The 19,239-nt window shown below is 39.5% G+C and overlaps 1 protein-coding gene across 11 annotated transcripts in view; it reads left to right on the top strand.

Annotated features, from left to right (window-relative positions):
- Positions 1-19,239, top strand: part of DMD (dystrophin) — a 6,960,831-nt gene that overhangs the window by 6,864,851 nt on the left and 76,741 nt on the right. For all 11 annotated transcript variants that reach the window (XM_069204760.1, XM_069204753.1, XM_069204756.1 and 8 more), the window contains one exon: positions 13,337-13,495. In XM_069204760.1, the coding sequence (XP_069060861.1) occupies positions 13,337-13,495 (159 nt within the window). The remainder of the gene's footprint in view (positions 1-13,336; positions 13,496-19,239) is intronic.

The following is a 19,239-nucleotide window of genomic DNA, read 5'->3' as shown; positions in this document are numbered from 1 at the left end:
GTATTAAAAACATTTTTCTAGAGCAGGCAGTGGTCCTATGGACCACTGCCTGCTCTAAAAAAAAAAATGAAACGAAAACGTTTCATTTTTTAGTTTTGTAATGCATCTGGTTTTCCTTTAAGGAAAACGGGCTGCATTACAAAAAAAAAACTGATTTATTTAAAAGCAGTCACAGGCATGGTGGTCTGCTGTCTCCAGCAGGCCACCATCCCTGTGAGTGCCGCAAGTCTCAAGGGGTTGCAGATTGCGACCCACCGCATTAATATTAATGAGGTGGGCCTTTGCGACCCCCTTGCGAGTCGCAGATGGTGTCAGGGACACCATCCTACATTCTTAATTGCAACTCGCAATTTGTGGGTCGCAATTCAGAATCTACTTACATCTGGCCCTAAATGTGGTACTCACTCAGCTAATAAAAAAACCATGTTGAACCTTTCCACAAAACTAATTTACAAATGCTAACCTTAAAGACTGATTTCTTAGTGGCTATCATGTTACTACACAGAGTAAGTGAGTTACAGGCACTTACAATACAAGAACCTTGTTTTCAAATTCACAAAGACAGGATTGTCATAAGAACAGACCCGCAGTTTTTGCCAAAAGTCATTTCGCAGTTTCACATGAATCAAAGTATGCAAATTCCATGTTTTTTCCAAGAATCAAAAACTCGCGCTGAAAGAGAGCTACATACATTAGACTCAAGGCTTGCCATAATGTAATACATAAAAAGGACAAAGGCAAGCAGCAAGACTCAACAACTATTTGTATCATTTGCAGATAGTTTCTTGGGAAAACCAATAACTGAAAGCACCTTTGCAAGATAGATTGCGCAAACAATTCATTTGTGACACACTTACGCAGGAGAAACTTTAACTGTAGCACCAATGGCACGTTCCACAAGAAAGAAAGGAACAACCGTTGCCTTTCTGGGAAATTACACCATTGCAAGAAATTTGCATAGAAACAACATTGTCATTGATACACACATTTACAAAACATTATTGTATTGACATACAGATGAACAAGAAAGCTCAAGTAGGTCAAAGGCTCTTACAGCATCTGTTTACAAGTCAATACCCGTCTTCAGTCTAACCACCTCAGGGTTAGAAACGGCTACAAAATCAATGCACAGCATGTGAATCCAGCTAACAAGTATTAAATATTAGGATAGGGAGGCTTTTTAGGAGGCCCACTTCATTTAATGCTGTGACTCCAAAGGTGGAGTGAAAATATAAACGCTCCTCAAAAGTCCCTTTTCATATAAAGGATAATGCAATGGCAGTCAACCATAGTGGCCGAAGCCAGGAAATAATCTAAATCCTGGACGCACAAGGGCCCTCCACCAGAGGAGGAAAACAAGAGAGGGGTAATGGTGGGATGCAAAGTACAGGAAGCAGCTAGCACACAAAGAAGAATAGCCAACTGCAGTGCACTTCTCAGTAGATATGGGCATCAACAGTAGAAGAGAATCAAAGAGTTCATGCAGCACCTCTTAAACAAACCTACAGAACAAGAGTAAATAACATCATGCAGAAAGGCAAGGGTGGACGCAAACACGGGCACTACCCTTAGGAAACAGACTTGGCTGTGAGTCTGTGAGTTAAGCAGTTGACTGTCATTAACACCCCCTTCACAGGAAAACATCAGTTTGGTGCAGCAGTGGATGACACGCTTGAACAGATTAAGACAGACAACGACACTGCAAAAGAAATAGGAGCCCTGCAGTTTCGCAGCCACATGGGCAGGTGAGCTATTGCAATGAGATGGCAGTCAGGAAGAGAAGTTTTTTAGGCTAGTACTCGACGAACATCCCTGTCTACACAGACACAGTTGCAAATACCCTCTGCACCACATCTGCCCTTATCAGGTAGGGCCAGAGGTCAGAACAAACTCGCAAAAGGGGCAAGCTCATCGAGCACGTGAATCCAAGGAGGGAGAGCCCCTGCCACATAACACGAGCTGGGAGAAGAATATGAGGGTTCTCTTGAAATGAAGGTCAATCACCACTGACAAATATATACCGAACATTATCCAACAGAGCTAATGTATCAAGCACATGCAAACACCACCAAATGTAAAGGCAAAGAGAGAACTCATACCAAGGAAGAAAAAAGTACTTGCAACACCTGTTGCACAACAACAAATAAATCTACTGTATATACTTTCTGGTACCAAAACCAGACCAAACACGGACCGATTCTGCAACTATGGTTCTTAAACAAATTTATATAGACCCAGAAGTTCAAGATCACAATGCCTCAGGAGGTCATTCCATGGCTGCGGAAAGAGGACTTTATGGCGACCATAGATCTCAGGGATGCCCAGCTGCACATGCCAATGAACACCGCGCAGAAGTAATCCCTCTGGTTCATCATGAACCAGGTACACTATCAGTCTGAGGTACTGCCTTCTGGGATACACGCTTTTCACAGGGCATTTACGAAATATTTAGCTGCAGAGGCAGCACCCTTTAGAAGGCTGAGGATTTGTGTGTACCCCTACCAATCAATTGACTGGTAAAGATGAACTTGTTCAAACACCACCACTCCAGCATAAAAACATTCATACATACCCTAAAAAAGGCTGGAGTTTTATCTAAATTTAAAGGAATTATCCCCAGTTACAGAAAAAGAAAATACACTTCTTGCACCAAGGCTCAATCCCAGGTATGCCACAGCATTACCACAATCAAAAAGATTCTGACGTTAACAGAGCAAACTCACCTTTTCCTTAAAGGGAAATCTCTGACACTCATGACTGTTGGGAAACTGATAGGCAATATGGCCTCATGCATTACATTAATTCTGCATGCAAGACTCCACATGAAACCAATCCAAGAAAGGATACAACACCAACATCACAGGCAATGGGAAGCTGGTTGTTACTTATTAGGTGCGACAGAAAATGGCATGACGAACCTTGAGCAATATAATGGTATGCAAGCCTTTCATACGCTGAACTCCCTTCCCTCAAAGACAATGGTGTTTTTTCGAGTATGGGGTACACCAGGAAAGTAAACCAGTTCTTTGTTTACTTTGCACCTGCAAGCGGGGGCTTATAAGTGACCAAAGGAACCACTGCACAGTGGATAGTTGAGACAATCCGGACATGCTATACAAAAGCAGGGGTAAAGCTAAAAGAGAAGCCTAGAGCCCACTCCATGAGGAAAAGGGGGCAACCATTACCTTTTAGTAAATATTTCCATGTATATATGGCAACCACTTGGTCATCCATATAAACCTTCACAAAACGCTATTAGGCAGAAATTCAAGCCAGCGGAGGAGTAGATGGGACATTCAGTATTAAATCACTTTCTAATTTCAGCTCAGAATCCACAGTGATACGTGAAGTTTTACAAAGTCATTGAGTAGCATGTGAATCCTCAAAAGATTAATGGCTACTTACCTGTTTTGTAGCTGAAGAATGTTCTGAATTCACATGCGATCCTCCGACCTCCCCGGAAATGAGGCACCTGGCACACAAATTACTCAAGGTCTACTTTTTCACATAGCATGCAAAACACCTCGAAAGACATGGACAAAAAGTCACCAAAGAGGAAAAAATAATCTAAGATGGAGACTCTGCACAGGGGTTAGTGGGGGCAAACTCCTGACACCACAAGAGGACAGATATGCCACCAAATCATGGCCAATGATGTCCACGAAAAATAAAGAGAGAAGAGGAAAACTCCAGACCCAGCCACTAGAAGGCAGAATAATGCACAGCATTTGAATTCACATCAGATTCTGCTTCAGATCTACTCCTACGGACAAGTCAGATGCACACTCTTTGAAAAATAACAATGATGCATCCTCTTGGCGTGTTTTTAGAAAATAGTTTTTACTCAGTACATACTTTACACAAACCCCAAACCCCGCATTTTACATTTAACATCATCATGTTTTAGCGCAGGGGAGGATCAGCCATCTAGTTCTATGTTCAAGAGTATTTCTTCTTATCTTTTTTTTCAGTTTCATTAGTTCAGATACCTCAGTTGAAATCTTTCAGGGCTTTCACAAAGTTTGGTGGAAGGAATTCTTAGCAAGATAGCAAACTTACACCAAATCTCCTTCAATATTCTCATTTGCATCCTACCATCGGCTACTTAAAGCCTGCAGAGACGATCTTTAAACCCACTTCCTGTCTGTGTGATATTGTCTTGTCTCCATCTGAAGGGAGCTGATAATTGTGTGTTGGAAGGTCTGCATTTGGATGGATGGGTCACAGTTGGACTATATGTATGTCAGTACATATACTTAAGTTCAATGGTATTGGTTTTCTTTTCTTTCTAACAGTTTGTTTCCTGAGACAAACAATGACCTCTTTCTGCTGTTTTCAGGAGTTCTTTCGGTTATCCTCTCTTTCAAACATGATATAGGGATGTCTGAAAGACAGTAGTCCTGCTTTTTCGGGCTGTTCTATCTGATGTGAAAGGATTGCCCAAATAGGAGGGTAGCTCTTAAATTCCCGTAATGGCAGCTTTTATAATGTAATAAAATGCTTTATTCATGCGTTTGGTGTGCTGCGAAGTTATGAGACTCCCATCTTCTTCTTAAGTCCACTAAATGAATTCAGTGTGTATCAGAATACACTGTTTAAGTGTAATATCTGATGAGCAACTGATTAGCCAGTAGCTTCACAGATTCTATACCGCCAGTCCAAATGCATATGATGTGTATATACCTACACCACAGGGTTATGTGTAGTGCATATTAATTATTATTGTTAAAAGTCCAGCCCTTCTTATATTTACCCATGTATAGAATAGTAACTTTTGGGGCAAATGAATATTCCATTGGTACAGCTTGGTTCTGAAAAAATAATTGCCATTAAAGATTTTGTCTAAGTGCTACCTGAGTTAAATTCAATATGGTTATGGAATGGGTCTGGTCCATTTGTCTAAGTAAAATTCCAAAATATCCAAAGCTGCCTGTTATGTAATATTGGTCAAAAGTAACTTCATATCCATTGTCACTAGGACATGTTTGGGTTAAAAAATGTGGTCCTCTTTTTCTTTAATCCTATCCGCTGTGTACATATGATCAAACTCCCTTGATGAATGTTGTGATAAGTATATATTTTGGAATTATATCCAATAGCGATTTGCACCTGGATGCTATTGGCTTGTCTGGAGGACGTTGCAAATGTTTATGTACTTTAGGCAAAAAGAGCAATGTTGATGTCCAGGGGTTACTGTTGGAAAGAGAGGTAACGTTATTTTTCTTTTGTCACCCCTGCACTAGGCCATTTTTGAGTAGTTTTTATATGTTCTCCGAAACAGGATTGTAAGACAGTTTACTGCAATGTTAAATGTTTCAAACTTATTGCTTTGTGTGCATCCTTATCTTGAATCACGATTCCTCTGCCTTCTCCTGTAGGCTTGATGGTGATCTTATTGATTGTGTTTTTGTTGTTTAAAGGCTTCTTTTTCTGTTTCTTTCAAATTATTCTTTTGGTATATCATCTTGGGACAGTATTTTGTTTGGTTTGCACTGCCCTGATCTGCGCAGTGATACACTTTTAAATGAGCGAGCGAGTCATAGGCCAGGTAAGTGCACTCTATTAAGTTAATGCCTTACCACAGTGCACCTGTAACCTCACGCCTGACCTGAGGGCAGTGTATTAGTAAAAGGCAGACTGAATGTTTGTATCCTTCTGTCCTCCTTTCATTTTGCAGGAGACAACCCTGCCTACATTGCAAAGGGGCCAGAGATCCCCTTGCAGCCAGGTTCAGTGATTAACTGCACCTTTCTGCTGGGGATACATGTGAAGGTCCCTGAGACCTCCTTTCCATCTTATCAAGGAATGCACTCAGTAGCACAATAAGTGTGCACCACCCCGTGTGGCGCACAGTAAGAGTGTTTCCTACTGCACCTATGTCTGTAGAACAGCACAAGTGGAGAGGCAAAGTGTTCCCTCGTTTGCATTGATCCATGCCCTCTTGAGATTGCATCAGTTACATGTATTCTGGTGTGATCTGTATTGCAGAAGGGGTAGCACAAGCTCTTACGGCTCCTTCGATAATAGCAAAGTGCCCTAGGAGTCGAGAAAGCGGGAACACGCCCCCATTGTGCCCCCTCAGCACTTTTTGTTTTTTTCCAAAGTGATCATTTGGGGTGGTGCCTTGTGTGAAGTTGGTATAAAGTTAGATTTGTTCCTAAGGCCAGATGCAGCCAAACGAGATGTGTTTTCCTTGCACTGAAACCCAAAATCATTAGTCCTGAAGTCTAAAAATATTTTTTTAGTGCTGCAAAAGCTCTTGAAAAGAGAGAAAGGTACAGGTTTTGACAAAACTATGGACAATTGAAATGCTCGATTGAAAGAGTTCAATGGAAAAGTACTGCAACAACACCCTTTTCTCTATGCATATAGTTTTAGTGATTGCACATGTCCTCGAGGTCCATTTCATGAGGACTGAAATTAGAGTTTACCCTTAATCATATCAATTGAAGTCTTGCACGGGCAGAATCTAAAGCTTGCTATAAAAGGGCACACAAGGCCATACTGACGAACACATAAAACAAGTGTAAATTCATCCATCTTTTCATCTACAGGTAAGACCACCACATCAGTTAACAAGAAACTGAAAGATTAACCAGACCTGAACAGCTCTGGAACATTTATGAACAGGTCCTATGACCTGGGGCTTAGAGATGGAAAAGCATACAATTTTCATGGTCAACCCCTTTAGAGTGAATTGACTTCAGCTACACAGGAACGAAGTGTAGCAAAATTGGTGCTCACAACTGAAACTGCATTAAGACTCAGTAAAAGTTGACTGGAAGAAATCACAAAATCAGAGTATAATATCAGGAATAGCTCAGCCACTCAAAACAGTAAACAGCTTCTAGAAAGGTTCAAAAATCTAATTCAAAGAGACCACACAGAGAGAAACATTTAAGAAACTTGAAAGAAACAAAACCACTTTCAAACTTGAATTAGTGTATCTGTGTTTAAAGTCACAATTCTGTACCAGACTAGAAAACCATCAAGCTCTACAGGTCGAGGAAGAGATTTAATATGTTTCTCTATTTCCAGGGAAAAGGCTGTGCAAGAGGGGACTTCCTCGAGCAAATAGCTATACAGAAGAGAAGAGCTCAGACAGCCGTTTTTTGGCAAAAAACTCTTAGGGGGCTGAATAAGATGCAGGGAGCAACAAGACAAAGGAAAATTGAGACCATGGAGGAAATTGTACAAAAGATAACACTTATTATCAAATTATCAGACCAATAGCTAACGTAGGAGGAGACACAGTTGCTTTTGTTCGGTTTACTATACATTCCTTTTACACCAGCCAATTTTTTGACTATGAAATTAGAAGCACTGAACATTTTTCAGAAATTGAGACCTAAGGCAAAATAAATCTCAAGATTATAGTGGGCCCTGCGTGGGGATGCTTTTGGTTAAAGTTCTATATCTGGCCGTTGAGGGTGAATTGATGTGTAGACTACGAGCCAGTATAGTGAGTTTATCTTTTACCATCTCGGCTAAGCAGCAGTTTGCTCATTATTCAGTTTAGGTATAGTATGTCAGACTTTCTGAGAAGCAACAGATTGAGCATCAAGGGTGATGGAGAAATAGTACTAGCAGGAGTGGAACTACAAGAAGTAATGGACGTTTAGGGAAACGAATGCCTTTATTTTTATAATTAAATGAATCATTGTTTGGAGCAAGCTGGGAGTCCAGCATTACACCCCTACGAATCCACCTTGAATACATAGAGTTTTTTCTATGACTTCTAAGGTTTGTTGATCGCTGTCTTAATTGTGTATGTGTTCCCCCTCAGTACATTTGAACTTTTGTAGGTTACATAGAGATTTGGGTTTTTAAAATGTCATTCTGAAAGAGGACGTTTTGCCAGCACCAACTCACACTGGATTTTTTGCAGATGTGCGTGCTTTTGGAGTAAAGGAGGATAAATTGAAGCGGGGACTACATTTAAAAAAAAAAAACTTCATCAAGCATAAAAGTGCTCCTTTTGTAGAGTCGTAAGATTATCTTGAGGGCAAAGGTGGTTTCGGAACGTTGAAGGTGGATTTGTAAGAGCACAGTGCGGCCTGACCCCATAGAATGTGTGCTTCATGTCTGTTTGTGCTTTTTGGAAAGTAGACTGCTTCGAGACTGTAGATTTCGGTTTAAAGAGTCATCTGGAAAATGGTTTAAAGAAATAATGCATTGCTCATCAAAATGTCGGTAATTGCAGCTAGGATGTGACAAATATTTGCTCACTGAGAGTGGTCAAGGGCGCCATTCCTTATATCTGAACACTAGGGAACGTAGATTTAATGACCCTTTCATTTTAACAGCCATATTGAGACTCCAGAGGCAGACACTGTCAGTACTGTATGTTCTTATAACTCCTCAGTAATCAGATACCCATTTCCTACTGATACCACTTTGTAGTACTCTTACACGGAAGCCCAAGTGATTCTCTCCTTGTGGTCGTGTCCATTCAGCACCACTCTCTTCTTATAGTGGTGGCACTGGTAGTTAGTATAGGGTCTTCCACACACACACACAAGCATATTGTATCCCAGGATTACACAGGCTAATACGGAAGGAGATTTAGTCCAAAGGTGTTCTTGGATTGACACGGACAAAACCGCCCTAGGGACAGTTCTTCCTTCAATCAGTGTTTTTATCTATCTGTGTCCACAGGAAGAAGCAAGTTAATAAAATGAGTGTCACTTACACATCCTTGATTTTTATGGGCGAGCACAAAGTGCTCCGTCCATTCTGTAATCTCGCTTTGTGCTTCAAACCACGCCCATGCCACGTCAGTCACTTACATTGGTTCGTAGGCTAGCCTTTTAAAATCCGCTTACTTTCATTTGTGAAAGGCATGCATACGTCATGCCTTTTCCGGTGTTTAGCCCACCTACACAGCACCAGTAAAGTACCAAAAACATACGAGCTTCGATGTTTTCAGCCTGGAGTCCGGACTACTTTATCTGTTTATTTTCCACGCAGTGTGATCGTGCTGCATTTTACATAGCACGATCGCACTGCGTTTTGTTTTTGCTTTACAACGCTAATAGCTCCAACGCGAACAAATGCGAGACCCGTTGCATTGAAAATGCTTGTTCTTGACTGTCGCTGAGAATTACACATGCTTCTGCTATAAGCAGCAGGGCCTGTTTTCTTAATAAATTGGAGATGTAGATAATGGGCAAAAAAAAGCCCAGTGACGTTTTCCTGATAACACTGTGATCTTTCTTTTTCTGGAAACAAGTTTTCCATTTGAAAAAAAAAATATATATACCATAAACATGATGTTCTGTAGGCGAGGGTTTTATTTACTGAATGTGTCCTTCTATCTAAAATCGAATGAAGGTGTCTATTTCGACACCATTAACATGAGCTAGTATAAGATAGTTCAGTAATTCAGCTCGTAATCTCGCATTTGTAGGGGATGATGAGCCAGTTTTGATGCATTTATTAGTCCTGAGCTCCCTACTAAGCAGAGAATTATAATGCTTTGTTCTGCTGTGATCGGAATTATTATCATGCTGCAATTGCACTAATGAAAAAACAGAGGTTTTGGAAGCCTAAGCGAAAATGGTTTGAATTAAGTGTTTTGTGTGATAACGTTACCTAAGATTGGATATTCAGACCTTTAACTGACAAAATAAATTATAATCTATTGTGATATTTTTGGCAAATATCGCTATATATTGCTCTCATGCATTTCAGCTGGAAGAAATCATCTGGCGGGTTCAGCGATTACGCTTGTGTAGTAAAAGCAAGCCACAGTCCTGATCAAAATGCAAACAAAGCATCTTCACTCTTACGCTTCCAAACAATGTTTAGCAAAGTGCCACCCATTACTGTTGGGAAAAATTATAACATAACTTAAGTGTTCTGCACGTCTTCAAATAATTACGCCTATTATGCTTCCTTGTAATAGTTAACACACCATTTTCTTTGTAATCCCTGCACTGTCCATCCTTAAACCCATCTAAAACATGCACTTGTTTTCTGGTTATTAGACGTTTGACTGTGTCCAGTAGGGAGAAGAATGATTTGCTAAGTCACCACCATTCAATGCTGAGCCTTGAATGGATATATGCTGAGCGTGCCATGGCAATCTGTTTAATAGATCTAGCACAGAATATCAGACAAGTGACTGCACATATAAAATGCTGTCTACAAGGATTATTCAATGAAGCAGCTCTAGGATTCATGCTGAATCCAAACTTAGCTATAGAGTCGCTCTTCCTTAGGGATTGTTCTGACAAACCCAGTCACAATCCTTCACATTTCACCCTAGATACTCCACTATCGCATCATCTCTTAAGAAGATTTCACCGGCGTGGTGGATTCTGTGCTTTTGTCAGAAAAATGTAGCAATGTTCTTCTTAAAGGACTTTAACGAACAAACATTTCTTTGCCCTTGATGAAACCATAGACCACCATTGAGCATACCTGATAATAGAAGTAAAGAGGTGCAATTATGGTAAACTAGTCCTAATCAAACAACATTGGTCTCCCCTGGTGCCAGGCTCACACCAATGAAATCTGAAATTCCCCAAAAGCATTTTTCCTGCTTTGCACCCCTAGTTTGATACAGTCTCCCAAATGAAATCCATTTAACTATTGATAGGCTCACTTTTCTGAAACCCTCCGCAGCTTATTTTTTCTCACCCTACCTCATCAAACCTTTTTTCTCAGCTGTTGCACCTCTCCTTCCACATTTATCCAGTGTTTTGCTCCAAATTACCTGAGCCATGTTTTTTCACAGACTTGTATGCTCTCACTATTTAAAGTGATGTTACATGTGGTTTGCTACTTGTAGTTTTATGAAGTGCTGTGCAACCCTTTTAGCTAGGTTATGCTATGAAGATAGGTTGCTTAAAAAGTAAATTGTCACATTTAGGTGTTTCAAAAGAAAAAGGTGGCAAACAGAAACTCTAAGGGCACTAACAGATGGAAATGGGAGCTTCCTTATTTCCAGTGTTAGGTACATTGATTATGTAAATACAAAGCGGCATTAGGTGTGTATGGAGTATAATGAATACATTTGAAAGCAAGAATCTCTGAACATGGCAGAGCTATAAAAAGTAGTGTCAAAATTATTTCATGTCCAAACATTCTGTAGAAAGCCAGATCAGCATAACATTGCATTCTATTTGTTATATATTTTTATTCATATTAATTTATTATGGTGTTTTCTGCAGCAAACACAGCAGCTTCCACTTTAGTTACACTTATCAGCACTGGATTGTTCATATTCTGTGCAGCAAAAACCCTGCCATCTAGACAAGGAGGATAAAGTAATAGGATATTTCCCAAAGCTTTTTGGAGGAAATGGTCTCACCTCCAGTGTTGGAGGCATGGGGTGATGAGTTCTTACTTTGGTGTTGGTCATTTGGAAAATACTTTTGTGACCTGTAGCTTTTTCAGGAGGTCCTTGATTGCCAGAGCTCCATGTTACTGTGCTTGGATTTGGCACACTGGTCAACCTTGTAGATGTTGGACCTGAGCAGCCCCACAGTTGTAGAGGGCTATTTCATGAAGGTATTCCAATCTATGACATGACAGGGTTTAAACATAAGGCATAGGGTACTGAATTTGACTCTGAGTTACTGGGAGCAAAATGTAGATATTTCAGGTGTATAATAATCAAATCTGTCTTCAAATTTAAACCAATATTGGCATGTTGCTATTAGATCTGTAAGTTTCCATTTTTAGGACACTGTTTCAGTTGTTTAGCTGAACAGCACAAAGTGTCTTAAGATTCCTACCCAACACTTATTGTGGAGAAATGGGCCTACATAGCAGAGCATCAAGTGGGCATTTTTTCCTAGCTTTGCCTTTGGTCTGTGAGGAAAAGGGAGAGGATCCCTCCACGTAACACAACCATACATTTTATTTTTTTCTAGTGGAAACATTATTTTAATAGGAATTTGTATGATGCAAATATTTTATGAGTGCTTTATGAAATAAAATACGTTTGATTGCATTTTGCGTTACTTGGCCACCAGGTCATGAGCGAGGAGCACGATCTAGCCAACGACATTTGGAGGTGAATCTAAAATCTTACATAACTCTTTAAAATGAGGTTTTTGATTCACTTAGCAAAATCTGAACCTTAATTCGTTCTGTTAACTCCTAGTCAGTAAATAATCCAATTTCATCAGAAATGGATCAACATGATTTCGGTCAGGTTCCAAAATTTTCTTACTGTTGTTCACCCACCATTTGCTTACCTTTAGTGTGTGCACGTTTGAAGTTTATTCCAAAACATTTAGGAACTCTGATGGTAGTCAACAAACTCAATTATAAATGTAAAATTCACTTCAGACTCCAAGATAATTTAACCCTAAACTAAACAGATGAAAAGAATAGACATAATTTAATTTGGAAAGGTGAAACAATTACAGGCACAGCATTCAAGTCAACAAAACAATATTGTTCTCCACGTTTAATCTTTTAAATATTTGCCTAGCAGTTTTTCCACTGCAGAGCCCAGTATACTTAGACTTCAACTGTACTGAATCCATGAGGATCAGGCATTTCATTAGGAGGGGAGCACAACATGTAATGTTCTATCAACTCGTGGATGTAATTGTTAGTTGGCTTGCTGCCATGTGCTTAAGGAAAGATGTAAGCATAGTCCACGGAATTGAAAGGCTAGTATTGTATTGAGCTGTTGAGTGAGCCAAAAGTCATAGCAGCTAGCATACAGGATTCTGTGGGATGTGAGGCTGATTAGCGGGAACCAGACATTAACTGCCCGTTCACTTGATTCTTCATTGTGTGCACTGAGCCAAGAAGATGCCTGTCTGCCAGTGGAAGAACAATTGACATTACATACACAAGCACAATTTTAATTCCCCAAACACACACACACACACTCCCTCTCTCTCTCTTACCCCTGACCCACCTTATACCTTCATTTTTTTAGCATGGCTTATTTCTATGTTAAATATCCCTCTTAAAGATCAACCTCATTCTGATGGTCACTCTCTATCACTTACTCATTGGCAGGTATCCAAGCAGAGTCGTATAACCAGAGATGATGTAACATGCAAGAGTCTTTGTCTGGTCAAAGTGTTATTGGATAAATTTATTGTTCAGGTTGGAAGTTGGATGGTCAAGTTTCCTTAAAAGCGGGATTAGAGAAAGCATATAACTTGAAATAGAATGTATAGAGCATTGTAAACAAAAGGGAAAAATGCAGCTGAACTTGTGACATGAATTAGTGGATTCTCTGTAAACAGTGTAAATGTTTGTATTTATGTATTGATACTTGTAAAACGTAAACCTTGCTGGAGAGCAACAGAGCATTGCAAAGTAAAAGCTTATTTGTTGTTGATTTGAAATATTTTTTCAGAGATGATGAGCATTTGTTAATTCAGCACTACTGCCAAAGCTTAAATCAAGAGTCACCCTTGAGTCAGCCACGTAGCCCTGCCCAGATCCTGATTTCTCTGGAAAGTGAGGAGAGAGGTGAACTAGAGAGGATCCTGTCCGATTTGGAAGAAGAAAATAGGTAAGTTAGCATTCTTTTTCACTTTACACCAACACCTAGTGCACCCAAAAGTAGCAACAATATAAACTTAGCCTCCTATAGGTGTTTCTTACCTGTAAGCTTGGATTAGTGAGTAAATCACACTGTGACATTGGCACAAATATTTTTTGTATATGCAGTTTTCAGTATAGAAAAGCATACATTCTCTTAGAAAAGGAATGTTTTAACATACTGCTCAGAAGCATATTCCACTAAAGTTTGCAAATTCTCATTATTGCAGTGCCATTGCTAATACATTGAAAGAACATCTAATTTATGCAATTATTTATTTGCAGTTTTATTTAGTACAAGCAAGACTCCCACTAAGGAGCTACAGAACATATAACACTATAATTAACCTAAGGAAATATACACAATATAGTTTTGAAATTAAAATAAGAGAATCAACTGAGCCAAGCGAGCATCTTTCAATGTATGGGGAGGCCCAAGTAGTGCCAAATATATAACATGCACAGTGTTACAGTTAGCCGAAAACAGTAAGTAGAATTCAGAAGTTTTAAAAAATTGACTAATCATCACCAGTTTTTGCCACACTTCAATGGCTTCTTTTAAAGCAGAGATTCTGTCTAAATCTCTCCGCATGGTTCATAACTTTCTTCTTGATTGACACCCAAATCCTCTATCTCCGAGGTTTTCTTTTGTAAACCAAAATGCTGCCTCAGATCAGAAGAATCATTTCTGGTGACTGTTCAAAATTCCACTGAACCATCCTTGGTGGCAGCCTTCTCATTACCTGTGACGAGACGCTGGAACAGACTGCCTATTAAATTGAAAGCATTACATGTTCTGTTGATCTTTGACCATTCTTGAAGACCCGGCTTTTTGCGTCTTAGCAACATTTATTTTGTTTGAGTTGCATAAAGGCATTCCTTTATCTTTCAGTAGAGATTTTGAGCACCTGGCTACCTTGAGGTGAATCCTGTATTGTATAAATAAAAAAGAATTACACGTACAGTAGTAGTAGAACAGAGGATATATACACACATTTAATTTCAGATTTTTCGTTGGATGTCTCAAATCTTTGTGGCCATGGAGTCAGCCTTGGAAAAGGTCATAGGCGGACGTGACATTGCAAAAATATGGCTTAAAGGTATTTTAAATAACATAGAAGGGAGTAATCCACAAAGCAGGAATGATGGAATTATATGCTTTGGGTGTGCTCCCTGAGAATGTTTGCTTTCAAGATCTTGTTTTCTCAAGGGTAAACTTTCCAGACTGAGTGCATTTGGCTATAAGCATGAGGAAACTTCTGGAGATAACCATTTAATCTGCAACATACATTGGGACAGTTCTTTTTTTTTTTAAAACTGTAGAGTCCATCTTAAATAAGCTTTAGATAATGAGTCCTGATCTTTTGGTCCCAGTTATCAGCCGAGACGTGCGGAAAGAGATACTTTTTCTTTTCTGAAGCATCTATATTGATGTGCGGGATCACGTTTACACCAAGAATGAAGCACGTTATTTTGTGTTTTCAATAATGGATGACTTGCAGTTTTGAGGTCATTTATTGTATCAAGCCAGGATTGAACAGGTATGGTGCAATTATTAGGAAGAACAGACACGTTAAATCATTAATCAATCTTTATTAGCCCAAGCCATAAAAGCACAGCGTTCCAAAAAATATATATATATATTTCGGCAATAGCACACTGAACGCAGTGGGAGTTAAGGTGCTCAAGTGCAATTTAGAGAACGTATATGAAACAAAATATTAAAATCGTAAATTAATTCCTTAACACTGAAAATGAAACATCGACATGGAAAAGTTTTAACAAGGCATAATATCATTCTTTAAAAAATAGAGTGCTTTAATATAGTTTAACGCCTATATATTAGGCTAATTATTGGGATTAATTTATTTTCCTAATATAAACAGCCATTTTTATGAAATTTAAAATCACATAACAAATTTCTGGAGATCCTAGACACTGCAGGATTTCGAGTCCCTCCTTGTGAGGTCTCAAATTAGTCGCTCGTAAAATGGGGATCAAAAAGGATATCCTAGGGCTGAATACAAAGTGCAAAACAAAATAAAGTGGCTTGTTCTTTGAATAGAGACATTGTTGCAACCGTATGTAGGTGAATCCTGTTGCCAGGTGCCTGGTGTGGGAAAAGCAAATTTAAAGTGTAATGTGCAGAGCCTAGAGTGTGAGCCAATAGCGCTGTGACTATGCCCTCCATAAATGAAACTTTAATTTACAGCTGAGCGTTATCAACCTAGTGATGATAGGTGATGTTCAGCTGTCTCATGGGAGAACATAGAGGTTCCATGTATAAACTGAAAAAACTTGGGGATGATAAGTAACTTTGTTTTGATTAATTAACATCGTACAAAAGAGAAAACAGTGATTAAAATCTTAAAAGAGCTTAACAAATTTAGATAAACAAGAAAAAAATCATGAAGCAAATCAGACATGCCAATGATCAACTTTAAAGTGTGTTGTACACTGTTTAAAGTTTGTCAAGAACCACGAGGTACCAAGGTCGCTCATTGTTTTTAAGGTTGTTGTTTCTGCTCCGGCTAGCGACCTAGCTCAAGTTTCTGACTGGCCCACAGTGAGCAATGTGTTAAAAGAAGATTTAAGTGCAACTTCGCAGCCTTTTTATGTGCTTGTGTGCATTCTGAGTGAGGCAGAGAGATCCCTGATGGGCCAGGATGTGGTGATAATTCCACTATGTCTAGCAGCCTGACCTGGGTTTCTGACTGGTCCACAAAGGAAATATGTTAGACCCAAGGACCAGCTATGCGTTGGAACACTCAGATGCTAGTTAGAACAGTTTTTTGTTCAAATTTGTTTAAAAATGTGGAGAAATTACTGTTCAGGATAGGGTCGAACTGTAGACATAAGATGATCGCCTGCCTGCATGTATAGATCTCTTTATCCCTTAACAGCAGTTTAAGCAGATGCTTCCTCTCCTCCACCATTTTTGGGCAAATGCAGATTACATGCATGAAGTCCTTTTTGTAGGCGCCACATAAGCATTGGTTTCTGTCACTTGTATACATTCAAAGAGGTTTTTCCGCAAGAGTTGTAGGGCAGCTCAGGCAACACCGCAAAAAGTTAAGCGAATAAGTGTGGGATAAATATGTCGCTTGCTTCAGTTTCAAGTAGCCGTTTATGACCGTCCACGCAGGGCTTTTTTTTGCGAGCTCAACTTTTTATTCTAGTTGTGAGATTTTGGCTGTTGATGAGTTGACAGCCATTTGAAGGCACTATAGGACACCAGTAAGGTCCAGAGGTTTCCCAAGATGCAAGTTGACTAGGCTTTGGTCCAGGCAATCTTTGAGGCTGTTGCTGTGCCTGCTGCCACTTGAGTTGTCAATTACTGACCACAGGATATAATTTAGTGCCAGATGTACAATGCTTCTTTCTGTGCAGTGCGCACAGAAAAAAAGCATTTTGGTATGTACAAAAGCTATTTTCTGATTTGGGAATCTATTTACCGAATCACAAAATAGGTTTGCGAGTTGCAATTAGGAAGGGGCAAGCCAAGGGCATCCCTTCCTAATTGCATGTCGCAATGGTATGTGTGAATGTTTTGTGACAGTGTACGCGGTTACAGAACAATCACAGTTAACACCAATTTCAAAGAGTAGCTTGAACAGTACTTACAGAGCTTATGGATATATTAATGTGGATGGACCATTCAGATCAGATGCTCCTCACATAGTCAAGCAAATATGAAATGCTCACTTTGGTGACAATGTGGGAAGTGATGAAAAGTGCAATGGCTGGCAATGGATAAGAGTGGTATTACTTAGTAACAGAAGCTCTGCTTATAGTAAAATATGTTCTCTCTTTGAGAACATTGAAATAATCTAAGTGGTGGTACCCATTATGTGACACCCCCATGAGTATGAGAATAACCAAGGTGGTGAACCCTAATGTCTTGGAATGTCAGAGGGTTCAAAAGACTATTCCCTAATAATGAGTTCTTTGATGCCCTAACCAAGGAAATGAAGATTTTCTACAAGAAACTACCGCAGTCGCAATAGTGATATGAAACGGTAGCACATTTTTGAACGAAGGCTTGTTAAACCTAAACCTCTTTGGCGATAGCCAAAGATGGTTTTAGAGCCTTCATTTATCTGACCTTCCCCTTCAGAGGTAACCCATAAAAGATGTCAGAGTGGTCAAGCATAGTAGTTCATCTGATGAGTCAGATTTCACAAAGTCTTACAATTGAGTTTGTTGTATGTAACCTCGGTTTAAGTTTAAGTGATAAGTGGATTAAACTTTCTGATGTCTATTTCGGTATACCAATACTAGTAGCAGGTTATTAGGTGATCATAACAGCAATATATGTGATGATGAGACAGACTATTCCTGTTTCATACTCTGTGATTCACTTTGATGATTACCGGTCTGTAAATTTTTAAGCAATCCATTACTTTCTGACATGTATAATGCCTGACTGCACCAATAATGTCCTGGACAATGCGCTAATCAAGGGCCGCTGGTTTAACCTGTTGACACATTTTTAAGTGGTGAAATGTTTCTTTCTGCTGCTGTTTGTTGCTGCAAGCAGATCCTATTGTAATGTCCTGTGATAATTCTCGATGCTTCAAATTTCATCCTTGCTGCAGCAAACAGAAAGGTTTTCTACCCCTACTAACCATAGGAGTTGAAGGTCTGGAGTGAAACGAAATATGGCATGACACTGAATTTACAGCAAAGAGGAAAGATCTTATGGAAGTTATTCAGACTGCTCCTGAATACGCTTTAGCCAACATCAAAAACAGAGTGCAGGTGTGCAGAAAAGCCTATTGCAAAACAATGTTGACAGCCAAAAAAACAACATAAAGAGCCCTGGTGGACCGTCATGTGAATAGTGCTAGAACATAAATATTCCTGCGGATTGAGGACCTTGGTTAGAGTTGAGTATTCACGCCAGTCCATAAAAACAGTTGAGGACAGATAGAGAACAGCCATCCAAGAACATGGAACTTCATCATATCATAGTAATCCTGAAAATAAGAATGAATCCTTTTTTAATTTGGTATGGAAGAACTGGGTTGTAGACAGTATTTGAACCATAATGAAACAATTTCTGGGCACCTGGGTCTCAGTCGTATTCGGATGGAGTTATTGAAACTGAATCTTGCTTTCTGGCATAAAGACTAAAGATCTTATTTGAAGCTGTATGCAAGTTGAAAATAATGTCTGATTCTTGGAGGGGTAGATTCATCCTACAGCTAATCCAGAGAAAAAAGTGATAACACAATTGATTAACTGCACTGCTAGATGCAGAGAGCAAACTTTTTTACTAAAGCTCACCTGTTGGATTTAACTAGTTGGATAGAATTAAGAGATCTAATTTCCCCCGTCAGACAGGGTTTTCCAAAGATGCATTAACTGCTCAGAATGTGCTTCTGTTACATATTTTGGCTTTTGATGCTGTTTGTTCACCTATAAGCTGAATTGTGGTACTGTTGACTATAGTGTGGCTTTGATTCGGTAGATAGGCATATGCCTTGTATAAAGCTGACAAAATTAGCGATCCAACCTTGCCTACTGACATTAATTTGCTCCCTGCACTCAGACACTTGGGTGCAGGTGCATCTTGATTTCTCAGGAAATTTAGGGCCTCATTCCGAGCGTGGCGGTCTATAGACTGCCACACCTATAGTGGCGGTCTGGACCACCGTCAATGCGGTGGTCCGACCATCACATTACAACACTGACGTAACCGCCAGCTCTGTC

This window comes from Pleurodeles waltl, chromosome 8 (genome assembly GCF_031143425.1).
Source record: "Pleurodeles waltl isolate 20211129_DDA chromosome 8, aPleWal1.hap1.20221129, whole genome shotgun sequence".
Taxonomy (NCBI): Eukaryota; Metazoa; Chordata; class Amphibia; order Caudata; family Salamandridae; genus Pleurodeles; species Pleurodeles waltl.
The sequence above is the reverse complement of the archived record's forward strand: the minus strand, read 5'-3'. Positions and strand labels throughout refer to the sequence as shown.